We start from the raw sequence: 18257 nt of genomic DNA on the forward strand, positions 1-18257 counted from the left end.
CTCAATCCTTGTCAACTTCTTAATGAGCATGAATTGTTTTTCCAAAACGAAAATTTGTTTTAAGAAATAAAAGAAACTTCCCTCAAACCCATTTCACTTCTTCAAATAAAAATAAATGCACAAATCCTTCAACATTGCAAGAAAAAAGTAGTTTATTTCTAAATCAAATTAACACAGGATTTGGACGATTTATTCATTAAGCAAACACTGGTGAGAATAAACTGAGCGCCCACTGTCTGGTAGAGACAATTCTCGCGATTTCCTCGCTTATTACGTGAATTTGATTAAAAAAATTTTTTTAAATCAAAGACGGTTTCAAAACACCCGTAACTTTCTAAAACGCGTGCTTTAGAAAGGAAGGGACGCCACGAGTTTATCGCCTCTCCTCTCACGTGACCCTCTCTTACCCGGGGAAGCCATCTTAAGCCGCGCCTCATAGAGGAAACTACATCTCCCAGAACCTTTGCGCTTTGCGTCGTGCTGGCACTTTTAGTGGCCGGGTCTTAGAGCTGAGCCTGTAGCTGGGCGCCATCTTTGACTCTGGCAGTGTTGGGTTTCTGCTGGTGTTGCTGCTGAGAGGACGGCGGGCGGCAGCGGCTAAGAAAGAAGAAAGACGTGGCAGCAAACGGGAGTCGGGGATAGTGTCGACGGTTCGGTAAAGTTTCTGTTCTCTGGTAACTAGACCCGTTTTTTGCTTCCCGGGTGGCTTGGGGCCGGGGAGGTGGGGGAGAGGGCGAGGGGAGTGGCCACGGCCTCCCCTCGCCCCTGGGTCGCGGCCTAGCCCGGGAAGTCAGAGCGGGTCCTTCGGCCCCGCGGTAACGACCCCCTCCCCCACCTCCCGGCCGCTGCCGTCGCCGGGGCGGGCTGGGAGCCCCAGGCTCCCGCTCCCGTCCACCCCACCCCCACCCCACTTCACCCCACCCCACCCCCACGGCGCCTGCTCCTTTTCCCAACGAACCTTCTTCCCCTCCCCCACATCCGGTGTTGGTGAAACTGTAGGAGCCCGGAGCAGCCCCAGGAAGCCGACTTGTTTCCCTACTCCCAGAGGAGAACTGACACTAGATTGCTTTCTTTGGGGGCAACAGTTTCCGTAGTTGAGCGGACCCCCGCTGCCTAAGTCAAATTGAGTGCCAGGAGCTGATTTTACCTACTCTCATTCCTCTCCAGGGTCCCACTACTTGGGAGATTTTCTCAAACTCCACACACAGAAAGCCACCGACCTTATTCCGGTATCCTACACCCCTTCCCTACCTTAATTACACTTCCCACTCCCCGCCCTCAGCATCGGAGTCAAGAGCAACAGGGACACTTCCGTTCTCCTTGTAGGACTGATGAAACCGTAATGAAGAACACCCCCTAAACTCCCATAATCGGTGCGGATTCCTATGGGGAAGGCCCATATTGTTGACATCTTCCAGGCCTTGGTTCTGGACCTTGAGAAGGAGGCTGAACTAGTGATAGCGATGCTTTTTAGGGTAAATGTATGTAGGTATTGGGGGAAGGGGAGGGATCAACCGAGAAGGCATGGAAGTGGTTTAAAGCTAATATTTCAGTTTTTGCTGCTCATATAGAGTCCAACCTAGGAGTTACTCATTTACAGGCTGTAATGCCTCTCCAGACTAAAAATGTTTGAAAACCAAGCATGGATTAACTCTCCATACGAACAGTAAATTGAAAATTCAGCTTCTGAGTAAAATTTAAAAATTTTACTCCCAAAGCATTTTTTTTAGGTACCCACATTTTTAAAAAATTGTGTTACTTTTAATTAGAGTTGAAAGGCCTCAACTAGAATTTGCTGTTAATGACCAGTATGTGGAGTCTGATTTAGCTTTCCAGAATTGACATTTTGGGTTTTATTGCCAAATCACAGTCCTAAACGATGAATGTTGAATGATGCACTATGTTTTTGTTTAAATGAAATTTACTGAGAATAATTAACTTCAGAATTAAGGGAAATTGATGTTGCTATCATGAGGCAGCATACAAAATACATATTTTAAAAACTGAAGACATTTCAAGCAGGTATAGTTCTTGAAGCAGAAAGAACATGAACCTGGGATTTGGAAGACCTGGTTTCTAGCTGCTACTGATCAACTCTATTACTCTGGGAAAGTAGGCCTCAGTTCTTTTTCCTGTAACATGAGTAAATTGGACTGTTTGAATTCAGAACTCAGAAAGTTGGAAGGGATCTTAAAGCCCTCTGTGAAAGCGTTTGGGAATGTTCTCCATTGCTGTCATTTTTCCTCCAAAAATAACCTGGTTTGGAAGTCATTGGTCCAACGGGAATTTGACTCCCCATAGAAATTGGAGAAAAGGTAATGCAAGTAGAGAGGAACAGCTGTATATCTGTTTGAGGAGTAAACCCACCAATAGATTCTGGTACGAATTTCAGAGACATAAAAAGAATGAGTGTATGTACCTTAAGTGTACCAGTTTCCTCACTCTCTCCTGGCAGAAGATGTAGCACTTTTAGTGGTGCTGGGATTCTGGGATGTGTTCCTATTACGTCTAATACAGATGAAGACGTGGTAGAGGGAAAGATGGTGGCAGAAGGACTGGATAAAGAGGCAAAATTGCCCGCGAAAAAGAAAAGAAAGAAGGGTTTGCGAATTAAGGGGAAAAGACGACGAAAGAAACTGATCCTTGCGAAAAAGTTTAGTAAGGATTTGGTATCTGGGAGGCCAGTTGCAGATGCCCCTGCTTTGTTGGCTTCCAATGCCCCTGAGCAGGATGAAGAAAGTCTTTTTGAGAGCAATATAGAAAAACAGATCTATTTACCTAGTACTAGAGCCAAGACCTCCATCGTGTGGCACTTCTTTCATGTTGACCCCCAGTACACCTGGCGGGCTATTTGTAACCTCTGTGAAAAAAGTGTTAGCAGGGGTAAACCAGGTAGCCATCTTGGGACATCTACTCTTCAGCGACATCTGCAGGCAAGGCATTCACCTCACTGGACCAGGGCAAACAAATTTGGAGTTACTAGTGGGGAGGAGGATTTTACTTTGGATGTACCTTTATCTCCCTCTTCCGCGGGAAGCAGTGGAAGCTTTGAATATATCCCTACTGATCCATTGGATAATAATGGAATGGGAAAGAAACGTGATAAATCAGTATCTGATGCCCTGAAGGCAGAAAGAGGGAGATTTCTCATCAAAAGTAACATTGTCAAGCATGCCTTAATTCCTGGAACAAGAGCCAAGACATCTGCAGTTTGGAATTTTTTCTATACTGATCCTCAGCACATCTCAAGAGCTGTCTGTAATATATGTAAAAGAAGTGTGAGCCGGGGTAGGCCGGGTTCTCACTTAGGAACTTCGACACTTCAACGACACCTGCAGGCCACACATCCCATCCATTGGGCAGTTGCCAACAAAGACAGTGGTGCAGTTGGAAATGGATTAGATGAAGCTGAGACTGAGAGAAATGATCTCTTGAGTGATACTTTGCCTGGAGAGAAGTCTACAGGCAGCCAGGATGTAACAGCTGAGGACCTTAGTGACTCTGATTCAGATGAACCTCCTGTATTAGAGGTTGAAAATAGAAGATCTGAGAGTCCTATTCCTGTTGCAGAGCAAGACACTCTAATGCATGCACAGGAACAAGAAACAACATATTGTGAAAATTCAACCTCAAGTCAAATAAGTCAAGCAATTATTCAAATGATTGTGGAAGATATGCATCCTTACAACTATTTCTCAACTCCAGCCTTTCAGAGGTTCATGCAGATTGTGGCCCCTGACTATAGGTTACCATCTGAAACTTACTTTTTCACTAAGGCTGTGCCTCAATTATATGATTGGGTCAGAGAAAAAATTTTCTTAACTTTGGAGAATGTTCAAAGCCAAAAGATCCACCTGACTGTGGACATATGGACCCATGACCCATCCACTGACTATTTCATTGTGACTGTACACTGGGTCTCTTTGCAAACTACACCTTCTTCCAGTAATGGCAGGATCCCCAATTTTAGAAAGTGGGCAGTTCTCTGTGTAACAGGTTTGGCCAAAGACTGTTTGATAACCAACATTTTACAAGAATTAAGTGACCAGATTGGTCTGTGGCTTTCTCCTAATTTCCTCATCCCTAGCTTCATCGTTTCTGACAATTCTTCTAATGTAGTACATGCAATCAAAGATGGTGGTTTTACCCATGTGCCATGCTTTCTGCATTGTTTAAATACAGTCATTCAAGACTTTTTCTGTGAGCACAAAAGCATTGAGAACATGTTAGTGGCTGCTAGGAAAACCTGTCATCATTTTAGTCATTCAGTCAAGGCCCGTCAGATACTACAAGAATTCCAAAATGATCACCAACTTCCATGGAAAAATTTGAAGCAGGATGAAGCTGGCCATTGGATTTCTACCTTTTATATGTTAAAATGGCTCTTGGAGCATTGTTACTCAGTTCACCATAGTCTTGGTAGAGCCAGTGGAGTTGTGCTCACCTCCCTTCAGTGGACTCTAATGACGTATGTTTGTGATATTCTTAAACCATTTGAGGAGGCCACCCAGAAAGTGAGTGTGAAGACCACAGGATTGAATCAGGTGCTACCCCTAATCCATCATCTACTCCTTTCCCTGCAGAAACTCAGAGAAGATTTTCAAGTTAGAGGTATTACTCAGGCCCTCAATCTGGTAGACAGTTTATCTCTGAAACTTGAAACTGATACCCTATTAAGTGCCATGCTCAAATCCAAGCCCTGTATCTTGGCTACTTTGTTAGACCCTTGCTTTAAAAACAGTTTGGAAGACTTTTTCCCTCAAGGTGCACATTTGGAAACTTACAAGCAGATCCTTGCAGAAGAAGTTTGTAACTATATGGAATCTTCATCAGAGGTCTGCCATATTGCAACTTCAGAAGCTTCTGGTTCCTCAGCCATAGTAGGAGCTGATTCATTTACCTCATCTATAAGAGAAGGCACCTCCAGTTCAGGGTCTGTTGATAGTTCAGCTGCAGATAATGTTGCCATTGGAGGCAAAAGCTTCATGTTTCCTTCTGCTATGGCAGTAGTGGATGAATACTTCAAAGAGAAGTATTCAGAGACCTCAGGAGGTGATGACCCTTTGATTTACTGGCAGAAGAAGGTGAGCGTATGGCCAGCTTTGACCCAAGTTGCCATTCAGTATCTGAGCTGCCCCATATGTAGTTGGCAGTCTGAATGTATCTTTACTGCAAATAGCCACTTTCATCCAAAGCAGATCATGAGCCTGGACTTTGACAATATAGAACAGCTGATGTTTCTGAAAATGAACTTGAAAAATGTTAACTATGATTATTCTTCATTGGTTCTGAGCTGGGATCCTGAGAATGAAGTTATTCAAAGCAATGAAAAAGAAATATTATCTTAATTTCTTTTTCCTTTCTCCATTTAAAATGGGCAACTTATTGCTATGTTACTGTGTCCTAATTGCTCTAATTGTTGTATACAGTTATACTAATTATTCTTTATGCACAATCTGGGGAAACCTGAAAACACAGAAAGGGCTGAAAATTCCTCAGGGGTAATATAATGTTGACAAAGTGAAGATTAAAGATTTCATAGTAGTAACTCAGTGTAGCTGTCACTTGAAATTTTGTTTATACCAATTGAGAGAAAAAAAGACTTTTTTAATTAAAAAAATATAGTGCAGCATTGAAAAGCCTTAGGCTATTTCTGGCTGGTAGATTGAACTAGTAATTGGTTTTAAGTAAAAATTTCTCTCAACCTGGGAGGTTTGATTGCTCTGAAACCAATGAAATAGAGAAAAAGCATACTAAACTGGTATCTCTCCCCATCACCACCATTTTTCTATTTCTTTAAAAACCCTGATTCATACTTACAGCTTGGCAAAAACAAAGTTCACAAAATTGTTTTATATTTAGGAATTCCTAATTGCCTCCTCATACTGGTCAGCGTTATAATTTCAACTTACTGAGTGTGATAGAGTTGCCCTTTATATTTAAGATTGGGTCTATATAGAGAGGAAACATTAGAAAACAATTAGGAAGAAATTACTTTTAGTCTTTGAATTGCCCTTTTTAACTTTTATTGTAAAAACAAAGATTAGCTACTTTTATATTATTTATGGGTAAATGACAAAAAGTTTACAGAATTGAAAAAGATTGAATGGAAATTGGAATGAAAGCCCCATGAGTATACTGTGACAAACCAGTATCCCTTTCCCACAGAATGTTTCTCTGAATTTAAGTGATCTTAAATGTCATTTAAAAATTATACTGAATGATCCATAATACTGTATTCTTAACTATGAGGTTATTTTGGCCTTAATTCTTATTTAAAAATAAGCAGTCAATATTTTCATGTGTTAGGAATCATTGCCTCACTGGTAAAATGAGAGAATTGATCTCAATTGATCTTGTCCCTTTCCACTCTGGAAGTATGTTTTTGTGATTGAGTGGGAGGCCATAAATGATGACTTTTAGTAAAAGTCTATTAAAAGTTTCAGACTGAATAACTAATGTAAGATCCCAATTTTTCCTTTTTTTCATTTTAGATTTGGGGATATTCCCTGCCCAAAAATTTCCTGGAAAATTGACTAGTATTAAGTGTGAGTAAAAGGTGTCCACTTTTTTTTAAGTTTTGATTTTAGTTTTGTCTTGGGTAGTATTTGGCAAGATTTAGCCTAGAAATTATGTAGTATTTATTACGTGAGAATCAAAATTGCTTTGTTACTGGGCTGGTTCAAAATTTAGAACTCATTTCTATGTATCAAAATTGTTTTTTGTTTTTGTTTTTCGTTTTTTTGAAATTCTTAAATGGTAAATGTACCATTGTGAAATGAAATTTCAACTCCAAAAGTTTACCCTTTTACTAACTGGAGTAAATGGATAATTATAAAGTCTTTAGTTGAAGCCATCACTAGTAAAGAATTTGGAACTAGGCTGCATAAGCAAGCCTTTGCAGGGCCACCATTGAATGTCATGCCGGTGACACTGGTGTTGCTATAACAGAAGGAAAACATCTTCCCTTATTAGATAGAAGCTTTCTGTAATTTTGACAGTGCCAGTTCAGGATGACTGTAATGCTGCTCTGCCTTCTACAGCTTGCTGCACCGCTCTGTAGTTACTCCATAACTATACATTTCTATCTTTTTTGGTTAAACACTCCCTGAAGGTGATAAAAGATGATGTGATGATATATATACATCCACATTGTACACATCGATATATGTGTAAGGATTTCCCTTCATCTTTATTTTGTGGGCTGGGCAAAATTTAGTGTAACATATTAATATACTTCATGATACTTTGGTAGAAGAGGAAGTTCACTATTTTTATAATGAACCCAAATTTAAAAGCTTTTGTAGTATATTTTAAAAGGGAAAACTTACCCAAATGTTTTATTTCTACACATTTGTGTATGTGTGTGTGTGTGTGTGTATAAGCCAGTTAGTATATATGTATATGTATATTATACATAAAACACTTTATATTTTTACATACAAGTATGTTTTTATTATACAGATAATAAAGATGGGGGAAGGTTTCTGTTTTTTTCTTAATAGGTGAAGAAATCTTGAAGACCAGAAATTGGATCTTATTGAATTTTGGTGTTCTTTTTCTTTTTCTTTTTTCTTTTTAAATTAATTGTTCGGCTATGGAAGATGGATCTTTTTTTTTTTTTTAATAATTCTTTGAATCTCAAGTTCATCTTTATATGAACTCTTTTTTGTTGTTTTTTTGTTGAGGAGATAACTAACCCTAGCTGTCTCCAGTTTGACAAAGGTTGTTTGAATGGACTTAAATCTCTCAGTAGTTGGGAGATGTTTTAAAAACACGCCCTGTGTTTGAATTGTGGCTGAGAGGTTTCCTTGGCAATGTGAGGAGGAAAATTCTTTCTGCCTCATTATTATTAATTCATGGATTGAGTGTTGGTTCGACCTACAGGCGTAATAGATTGGAACTCAGTGAAGACACAGACATTGCTGCTGAGAGCAACCAGCTAATAATGTAAGTGTGGAGATGTGTTCTTTTTTTCCCTGATTAAAGGAGTGAACATTTTTGTAATTTAAGGCATAATTTTCCTGAATCAGTAAGAAAATCAAAAAAATATTGTCAACACATTTTTTTCTTGTAATTGTTCATGAGTTTTTAGTTTTTTTGAGGGAAATATCCCTACCCCCTCTTTTTTTGATAATATATGCACATTATAAAAAAGGTAAAAACAATATAAACAAGGTGGACTCTTCCTGTAATTCCACCTCCTCAGAGAAAAGCACTGTTAATAGTTTATCGTGGCATAGTTCAGTGTCCATACACATAGCTCTGCCTCACCTTTTTCTAATGACTACATAGTGTTCCTTTGTATGGATGGATGTGCCATAATATATGTATCCCTGATTGGTAGACATTTGGGTTTTTGCCATTAAAAACAAAAAAGCCCTGCATCCAAAAACAGCTCTGTACACACATATATGTGAACTATTTCTTTGAACCACTTCTTAGATGCGAATTTGTAGAATTGTTAAAATTCCTAAAGAGATTATACCAATCTACTGAATTAATGAAGTCTTTTTGATTTTTAAAAGTTCTTAACACATCCCTTTTAGTGAAGATATTAATCTTTGGCCATGTTGCTGGTAAACCTTTTGCTATATGAATGTTTTTCATTTTATGTAGTGAAATCCATCAGTTTTATTAAGGTTTGTAATTTTGGTGTCATGTTAAGGACAGGTGTTTTTCATCCTGAGCTTATAAAAAAAATAGCATGCATTTTTTTTTTCCAGTACTTGGGTGGTTATATATTTTATATTAAAAATGTAATCTGGGCTTCCCTGGTGGCGCAGTGTTTGAGAGTCCGCCTGCCGATGCAGGGGACACGGGTTCGTGCCCCGGTCCTCGAAGATCCCACATGCCGCGGAGCGGCTACGCCCATGAGCCATGGCCGCTGAGCCTGCGCGTCCAGAGCCTGTGCTCCGCGACGGGAGAGGGCACAACAGTGAGGGGCCCGCGAACCCCCCCCCCCAAAAAAGTAGTCTAAGGATTGTAATTATATGACATTGCCTCTCTTCCTCCCATTAAGCATTGTCAAATATTGCTTGTTTTTTTGTTCAGCATAGTTACAAATTTAGAATCTTATATAGTGCTTTTAGTGAGCTAAAGCCTCTTTGCCATGCTTGCTTTTATTCCCTTGGAACCTTTTTGTATGAAGTAGTAATTGTTTTTTTCAAATGGGTAGCTAATTTTTTTGGTTAATTTCAAATGCCACCTTTTCCAGAAATTGCTTGGATTCTGTTAATCTTGTACTCATTTATTTGCCAATATTACATTTAAATGTTATCTTTTACATCTATGATAATATCAGGAAGCGCAAGGCCTCTCATTCTTTTTAAGATTTTCTTTATTTTTCTCAGTTACTCTAGGTTGTTTTGCAGTCTGTCAAGTTCCAGTAAAAATAAAGTATCACTGAGATTTTGAATTGAATTGCATTCAATGTTATTATCTGAATGATTGTTGCTGGCACAGGAAATTTATTGATCTTTTAAATATCTTATTTTAAATTTCTTTAGTTGATGGTTAGATTTTATAGTTTGCAAGCATATAATGTGCAGATACTAAATTTTTTGCCTCATCCTTTCTAATCTTTATACTTTTTTTTCCTTATTGCGTATACTGGACTCTGGAACAGTGTTGAATGATGGTGCAGACGGCGAGACTTTTTTTTTTGCCTTTTTTTTTTTTTTTTTTTTGCCTTGAGTGCTTTACCTCTAGTGTTTTACCATGTCTCATGTGTTGATAGTTTCTGATGAATTAGTACATTCATGCTAAGGAGGTTCCTTGTAATTTACAAAGAGTTTTTACTGGGAGTAGATGTTGTGTTGTAGCTTTCTTTTTTGTTAAGCCATTTTAACTTTAAAAAATTATAATTTTCAATCTTTATTTTCCACCGTTTTTCTGTTTTTGAAATCTTAAGATACCATAGAGTTTCTGTTTTTAGCCCCCCTTTATTCTATTAATGTAATGAATTTCTCAGTATTAAACCATTTTTTGTCCTGGAATAAACCCTCTTTGATCATGTTATTTTCTTTAAAAAATTTATTTTATTTATTTCTGGCTACATTGGGTCTTTGTTGCTGTGTGCGGGCTTCTCATTGCGGTGGCTTCTCTTGCTGCGGAGCATAGGCTCTAGGTGAGCAGGCTTCAGTAGTTGTGACTCACGGGCTTTAGAGTGCAGGCTCAGTAGTTGTAGCTCACGGGCTTAGTTGCTCTGCAGCATGTGGGATCTTCCCGGACCAGGGCACGAACCCGTGTCCCCTGCATCGGCAGGCAGATTCTCAACCACTGCGCCACCAGGGAAGCCCCTCTCCTGCCAGTTTTTAAATATTTATTTATTTATTTGGCCACACTGGGTCTTAGTTGCAGCATGTGGGATCTAGTTCCCTGACCAGGGATCGGACTTGGGCCCCCTGCATTGGGAGCGTGGAGTCTTAACCACTGGACCACCAGGGACGTCCCCCTCCCCCCCAATTTTTAAAGTTACCTTTTGGTGTACCCTACAAGGTGGAATGCATTCCCTGTGTTTGCGGTCAGAGGAATCCTGGTAGTGGATTGGTGAGGTGCTATTAAAGGTCCAGTCCTTCGTGGATCAGTGATGGTCAGGTCAGTTAGGGCAAACTTAAATTTTTTATGTCTGTGTTGCATTATATTAGAAAACTTAATGTTATTCTCAGCATAAAACAAAATAATCAGTAGCCACCTGTAATTCTACTACCATAGCCGTAACTACTGCTAACATTTTGGTCCGTGTTCTTCTAGACTTCTTCCTGCTACTCATCTTCACCAGCATTTGGTGGTATGTTTTTGGATTTTAGCTCTTCTAAAAGGAATTTGCAATTCCCTGTGATGTTGAGTATCTTTTCATATGCTTGTTTGTCATCTGTATGTTTTCTTTGGTGAGGTGTCTGTTTCAATCTTTTGTCCACTTCTTCCAGGAGTGTTTATTGAAAAGACTATCCTTTCTCCATTGACATTGCCTTGCTCCTTTGTCAAAGTTTAGTTGACTGTATTTGTAATCTGTGTTAGTTTCCTAGGACTTCCATTACAAAGTACCACAAACTGGGTGTCTTAAAGCAACAGGAATTTATTATCTCACAGTTATGGAGTCCAGAAGTCTGAAAAGGTGTTGGCAGGGTCATGCTCTCTCTGAAACCTGTAGGGAAATGATCCTTCCTTGCTTCTTCTAGCTTCTGGTGTTTGCTGGCAATCCGTGTCATTCCTTGGCTTATAGATGCATCGGTTTTTGAACATTTAGGTTTCTCAGTGGTTTTCCATTGTTAGAAGAAGATGGTGATGAACTTTCTTATGCACTATTATTTTGCATATTTGTTGAATTTTAATCTCAGGATAAATTCTAGAAATGGAATTGGAAGTCATAGGGTATGTACATTTTGAAGGTATGTTTAGTAACATAACTCTTCTAACCTTGGTTGCTGACTTAAAGGCTGGTTTTTGTCATGGCCTGCTGTTCTTGGATTAGGAATTGTTAGTAGGAAATATGAAGGAATTTGATTCAGCTGATTTCAAATTGTAGCTCAGTGTTTCTGTTGTTGTTGTTGTTGTTTCTGGCCGCACCTCTCAGCATGCAGAACTTCCCCTATCGACTACACGCCCTGTGCAGGGGAAGCACAGAGTCTTAACCGCTGGACCACCAGGGAAGTCCCTAGATCAGTGTTTCTGAAACCTGATCTTCTGATGTAGGAGTTTGTAGAAACCCCTTCCAAATTCTGGCTTGTGCTCTTGTCATGTATTTTTACTTCTCTAGAAGCTTTCTTTCTTGAACCCTTTAGTGCAGGGGGCCAGGGTATGGCAAGGACTGAGGCGGGAGGGAATATTGGTCATTTTGCATAAGCACTATTTTATGGGTCAAGCCCTGAGAACTTCTTTTGCTCCTTGTTTGCAATTGGTGTGCAGCTCTTTGTCCATCTTAATTATATTAGCTATTAGCTCTACAGATTTTTCAGGAGTAATTGTTTCACCAATTTTTCTAGTGAGACAGTTTTTCCCACATACTTATAATTATATACTTTTGAAATAACAAAAATGCTTGTGAAAATATTGGAACTTCTGTTAGATGAAAAAAAATCTGGTTTGTCAGAAATGTAGATTTAGCAAATTATCTTGTGTAAAATAATCCAAGTCCCATTAATAATCTAAACTGCAGATCATTTATTGAGCGTGCAGTGCTTACCTAGGTTATGCTGAAGCACCATAGAGAGTGCAAAAGAAAGAAGCATGACTATTCTTAACAAAACTTTTACATTGTAGATGAGAATGTACAACTTTCACATCAGAATAAAATGTGAATCAGTTTTCATAAGGCTCTGTTATAGGCAATATAGACATACTAATACAATTAAAGTTTGGTTTTAACAATGTGATCTCATTGGTCAAGGTGATTTGGAGGAGAAAGTTGGAAGAATTTACCTGAAATACTTTCGTTCATTGACTTCTCATTTTAGGATTACGTTTAAAAGACAATTTCTGTGATTGAGTTGTCTTTTGGAAGATTAAACCCATATCAAGAGGACTTGGAGCTGGTCCTCGCCTTGAGGAAGCAGTGGCTTGTTTTCAAGAAGCCACTTCTCATCTGAGGATCTACTCAGCATGCCTAATCAAGGAGAAGACTGCTATTTTTTTTTCTATTCTACATGTACTAAAGTAAGAATTGGCATCTCTAAATCATTTCTTTCTATGATTTCCCTAATAAAATTGGATAAGATTTTCCCAATATACCAAGTTGTCTCTGTGTTTTGCTCAGCTATTTATTATCTGCTGTCAGTTTTTAGTAAAGGGTAGCATTCCTAAGGGAATTCGTTCTTCATCATTTTTTTCTCTTCATTTTATGTTCTCCATATTCTCCAAAAATAAAAAGGTTCATAGCATTTAATCATCATTCAGTGTTCTTCTAGCTGTAATTAATCTGTTCAGGGTGCTTTCGGAATTAGGAACACTTTAACTGTGGCTGGCCAACTTTGCTTTTATTTACTTTGTGTTAAATGAATGGGTGGGTTGAATTTGACTTCTTGCTTAAGATTTCCTGCTGAATACTAAAGCCATTTTCTAAATAAGCTTTTGCAGCTTTATTGCTTTTTCTTTGTCAGAGCTTCCTGTTTTTCAGCTTGATTCTTCTATAGCTCCATTTAGATCTGTCTGCTGTTTTCTGTTGTTCTTTTATGACTAATTCTATGCATGTGTATTTTTTTTCAAAAATGTTTCTTAAATCATATTGGTGCTATGTTTAAAATTGTCAGTTTTGAGCAAAGCTTTGATTTTATATAGCAAGTTGCACAACAGTAGCATTTTGTTTCAGATATTAACGTTGTATGAAATACATAGTGAAGTATGGAATTATACTTAAATTCTAATCTATTAACTTTCTGATTTTCCATTAAAAACTAGTTACACAAGTCAGGATGTATGAAATGGTTTTGAAGATTAACAGTAAAATATATTTTTAAACAGTACCTAATACTACCATTTGTCTTTTTCAGGCCCGTCTCTCAGCTTGTGTCATTCATGTTGTCAGATCAGATGTAGGATGCTGTCAAGAAATAGGTTTTAGGAAATTAAAAATTTGTTGACCTCACATTGTTCGTGTCATCTCATCCCAGTTGTTTTCTACTTTACCTGTCTCTCCTTACTGCTTTGTGTTTGTCTAGATACCAAGAAATGTACAGTGAACATTTTGCCTGGGATCTAGTTTGGTACCACAGTTCTTTTCTGTATTATTCTCTTGTTTACAGGGTGACAGCTGTCCATTCCGTCACTGTGAAGCTGCATTAGGGAATGAAACTGTTTGCACATTATGGCAGGAAGGGCGCTGTTTTCGACAGGTGTGCAGGTTTCGGCACATGGAGATTGATGTAAGTTTTCAGTTTGTATTATAGTAAGTAGTCTTGTGTCCTAATGGGCCAATAAAAAATATGGGGGTAAAAAACAACATTTCATATAACATGTGAGTTAAATTTTTTTAATGACCTACTGAAATTTCTCTCATTAAAATGTTCACTTAATATCTAGATGTTATATGGTATGAATTGGTATCATATTTCTTAAAGGTAGTTTGGTAATCTGTCCAAAGTGTAAAAATTATATATGTATATTTGGGGGGTATTTATATTTCTATGTTTATTTTAAAGCAATCTGAACTTAGAGAAAACTTGCAAGTACAGTATTATAAAACTTTCTTCTAAGCCATTTAGGGGTAAATTACTGACATTTCCTATCACTTCCAAATACTTTCATGACTGTTTCCTACAAACAAGAAAGATACTGTCTTCCATAACTGTGATACAACCATCAAAATTAGAAAATTAACATATATGTATTATTTTCATTGAATCCTCAGATCCCATTCAAGTTTTGCCATTGTACTAGTGATGTCCTTTATTGCAGTAGGAGTGAGTCCAGAATCAAGTGTTGCATATAGTTGCCATAACTCTTCAGTCTCCTTCTGTCTAGAACAGTTAGTTTTTTCTTGCCTTTCATTGGCCCTGACATTTTTGGTAGTTTAAGGACAGTTATTCTGTAGAGTGTTCCTCAATTTGGGTTTATCTGATATTTTCTCATTACTAAATTCAGGTCATGTATATTTGGCAGGAATATCACAGAGTCACCTCTTATTATTCTTCTCATTGCTTATCATTGGGTGGCATACAATATTAATTATCCCATTACTGGTGTTGTTAACTTTGATCACTTCATTAAGGTGGTATCCACCAGATTGCTTCACTATAAAGTTTTCCTTTTTGTATTTAGTAAGTATTTTTTGGAGAGAAACTTGGAGACCTTGTAATTATCCCATTCCTCATCAAGTTCTCAAGGTTTTTTTTCTAGCTTTTTATGTGTGAACTCATGGTTTCCTATTTTATTCAATGTGTTTTATGTCACTACTATCATTTGTTATCCTCAGGTTGACTCAGTTTGGGCCAGTAAGAGACCTTAAAGCTGGTTTTTGTGTCTTTTTGATGTTTCCATCATTCTTTGAACACGTCTTCACTTTGTGGCCTAACAAGATTATCCAGGTTCATCTGGTACTTTTCCTCCTCCAGTTGTGGAATCAGCCATTTCTGCAAGGAGCCTTGGTTCCTTCTAGTGTAACTGCTTCTGGAGTGTCACTGCTTCCAGGCATGCAGTGGACAGAACAGAGGAATGTATAAATGTGTATACATACATTTATATCATTGTTTATTATTTTATGTATTGAAAATCATGAGTTCACATAGATGCTTCCAATTTACCAACACTACAGTGTTTTGTGTAGGCTTCTCCTTATTCATACTTGTAACTCTTTTCTCCAAAACTTGATTTCCATTGTTCTTAATCTTACTTGATCAGTCCCCTAGTTACGTAAACTAGACAGTGTATTACAGCCTGTTTCTTCCTCTCAGGCTCTGATGTCACATGAGGCTGCTCCTGCACAGGACATCTTTCTCACCTTGTTTCTATTCTGACATCCTGTACCAGGGCAGGCCTCCCACCTTGCTCCACTGTGAGGACTCCTTCCTCACCCTGCTCCGGACCTCATGGATGCCTTTTTCACATCCTTGGGCTTTGATACTCTGTGTTGGGCAGCCCTCCCATGTGAGATTCTTGCTTTCCTCACCCTGCTCATTCTCTGACTGTACCAGGACCCACTCAGAAGAGCCTGCCTTCCTCACCTCTCTTGATCTTTGATGCCCATTCTAGGCTGACACTCCATGAGTATACCCTCCTCACCCTACATTAGGATCCCTTCTGCATAAAAGCCTTGCTCACCCTTCTCAGGCGCCAACCTTGTGCCAGGCCATCCTCCTACACAAATGCCTTACTAACCCTGACACCCTATGAGCTGGTTCCACCTTGTCACATGGATACCTTCCTCATCTCAGTCAACCTCCAACACCTTGCTCTGGGGCACTTGCCCTTCCCTCTCCCAACATGAATGCCTACCTCTCTCAGCTTCACCTAATGACTTTGGACTGAATTGTTTGAGAGGGGGTGGGGAAAGAAGAAAGAGACTAAATATGCAATTTGTATGCCTGTGGTTATATAACTACTCCATTCTGGTTTCAGATTTATGGTCTCTCAGCTACATTCTATGCTGTCTTCCAAATAGGGAATTCACTAAATACATTCAGAAAAAGAAATACTCTGGAACTTTCAAAAGATCATGTTGTAACATTGCGAGCAGAGTGTAAACTGGCACAACTCCTAGGAAAGGTGTATCAGTCTCTAAGAACATCTGCGTTTGGAGATTTTCTAAAAAACTCGTGGGACTTGGCATATGGTTTATTCATGGCTAAGATTTATTACAGTGATATAGTAAGGTTACACTGATCATAAAAGAAAAAAACACAGAGACTGGAGGAATCCATGTGTGGGTTTCTTTTATTATCTTTCCCTCCCATAAGGGGTCACAAAGAACATACATTTCCCCCAGTGGTGAAAATGCAGCAACATGTGTGGGGTGTTTTTGCCCAAGGAAGCCCATTAGATCAGCATCCAAATTTTTTTATTGGGGCTGGTCACATAGGCACCCTCTACCTAACACATACCAAAACTCTAGTCTCCTAGAAGGATGTCAGGTGTTCAGCATAAGCCATATTGTTTGCATGAACAGTCCAGGCACAGTGATCAGTTAACTGACCAGGAGCATTATAAGAGCCAATTTCCCACATGCCGGGAAAGGACCAGCCTTACAAGCAGGCTATCTGAGGACTGCAGGCTTAGGGCTAGGCTACTCTGTTAACTCTTTTTTGCACAGAGGCTTGTTTGGCTGCATCTTTCAAAACTACTAACTACTTGAACCTTTGTCTCATCTGTACTCATGTGCAAAATGAGATCTATGCAGAATTACTCATTGTAACATAATTTGTAATATGTAAAGTGTATGAAGCAACCGAACCTTCATTTAAAATAAATTTTATTACATTCATACAGTGGAGTGCTGGGCAGCTGTTACCAAAAAATTTTAAAGGGATACTACTTATTTATTTATATGAAAAGATCAGGATATAGTGTCACTGAAAAAGCAAAGGACAGAATAAAGTGTGTAATATACTACCATTTGTGTTAAAAAAAAGATAAGGAAAAGAATTTATATTTGTTTTTCACTCGTATATGCATTTTAAATATCTCTGGAAGTATAAAGGAGAAACCTAACAACAATGGCTATAGGAGAGTGGAGATGGGAATGGTATGGAGTCGGTTTACTGTATACCCCCCTTTCTAGATGCATCGACTTTCATTATTCATGGGTTCCATATTTGCAAATTTGTATATATGCTAAAATTTATAACCCCCAAATCAGTACAGATGTCCTCTTCATGATCTATTTAGTGCCATGTTTGTTTGCATTTTTGTGCTTTTTGTTTGTGATTTTGCTGTTTTAAATGGCCCCCAAGTGTAGTGCTGAAGTGCTGTATGTAATGTCCCTAAGTGCAAGAAAGCTCTTATGTGCCTTGTGTAGAAAACACGAGTGTTCGATAAGCTTCATTCAGGTGTGAGTTACAGCGCTGTTGACCTTGAGTTCAGTGTTAATGAATCAATGATACTTATTTATTTATTAAAATTTTATTTATTTTTGGCTGCATTGGGTCTTTGTTGCTGTGCACAGGCTTTCTCTAGTTGCAGCGAGTGGGGGCTACTCTTCATTGCAGTGTGCGGGCTTCTCATTGTGGCGGCTTCTCGTTGTGGAGCACTGACTCTAGGCACACAGGCTTCAGTAGTTGCAGCACATGGGCTCAGTAGTTGTGGCACGCAGGCCCTGGAGTGTGCGGGCTTCAGTAGTTGTGGTGCGCGGGCTCTAGGGCATGCGGGCTTCAGTAGTCGTGGCACATGGGCTTAGTTGCTCCGCAGCATGTGGGATCTTCCCAGACCAGGGATTGAACCTGTGTCCCCTACATTGGCAGGCGGATTCTTAACCAATGCGCCACCAGGGAAGTCCCCAGTGATATTTATTAAATAAGGTGTCTTTAAACACAGACACACATCAAACAAGATTATGTATTGATCACTTGATGAAAATGTGACCAAGAGCTTTCAGGAACCCAACTCTGTTTCCTTGAGCAGAATTGTTCAGTATTTGCTAATTAAATAATGTGAGCATTAACTATATATCTTTGGACCATGTGCTGTGTTACTGTTAAAAAGTTAAAGGAGGGGCTTCCCTGGTGGCGCAGTGGTTGAGAGTCCACCTGCCGACGCAGGGGACGTGGGTACGTGCCCCGGTCCGGGAGGATCCCACATGCCGCGGAGCGGCTGGGCCCGTGAGCCAT

The 18257-nt window shown here is 39.1% G+C and overlaps 1 protein-coding gene across 10 annotated transcripts in view; it reads left to right on the top strand.

The window, feature by feature from the left end:
- The first annotated feature begins 529 nt into the window (after positions 1-529).
- Positions 530-18257, top strand: part of ZC3H11A (zinc finger CCCH-type containing 11A) — a 40639-nt gene continuing 22911 nt past the window's right edge. For 3 of the 10 annotated variants that reach the window (XM_082659743.1, XM_082659742.1, XM_082659744.1), the window contains exons 1-4: positions 535-674; positions 6495-7950; positions 12459-12657; positions 13743-13862. In XM_082659743.1, the coding sequence (XP_082515869.1) occupies positions 12604-12657; positions 13743-13862 (174 nt within the window). In that variant the 5' untranslated portion in view covers positions 535-674; positions 6495-7950; positions 12459-12603. Of the gene's footprint in view, positions 675-1379; positions 7951-12458; positions 12658-13742; positions 13863-18257 lie in introns of those variants that run through there. The other 7 variants (XM_082659740.1, XM_082659738.1, XM_082659739.1 and 4 more) reach the window with 7 other exon arrangements.

This window comes from Grampus griseus, assembly GCF_964374135.1.
Source record: "Grampus griseus genome assembly, chromosome: 1".
Taxonomy (NCBI): Eukaryota; Metazoa; Chordata; class Mammalia; order Artiodactyla; family Delphinidae; genus Grampus; species Grampus griseus.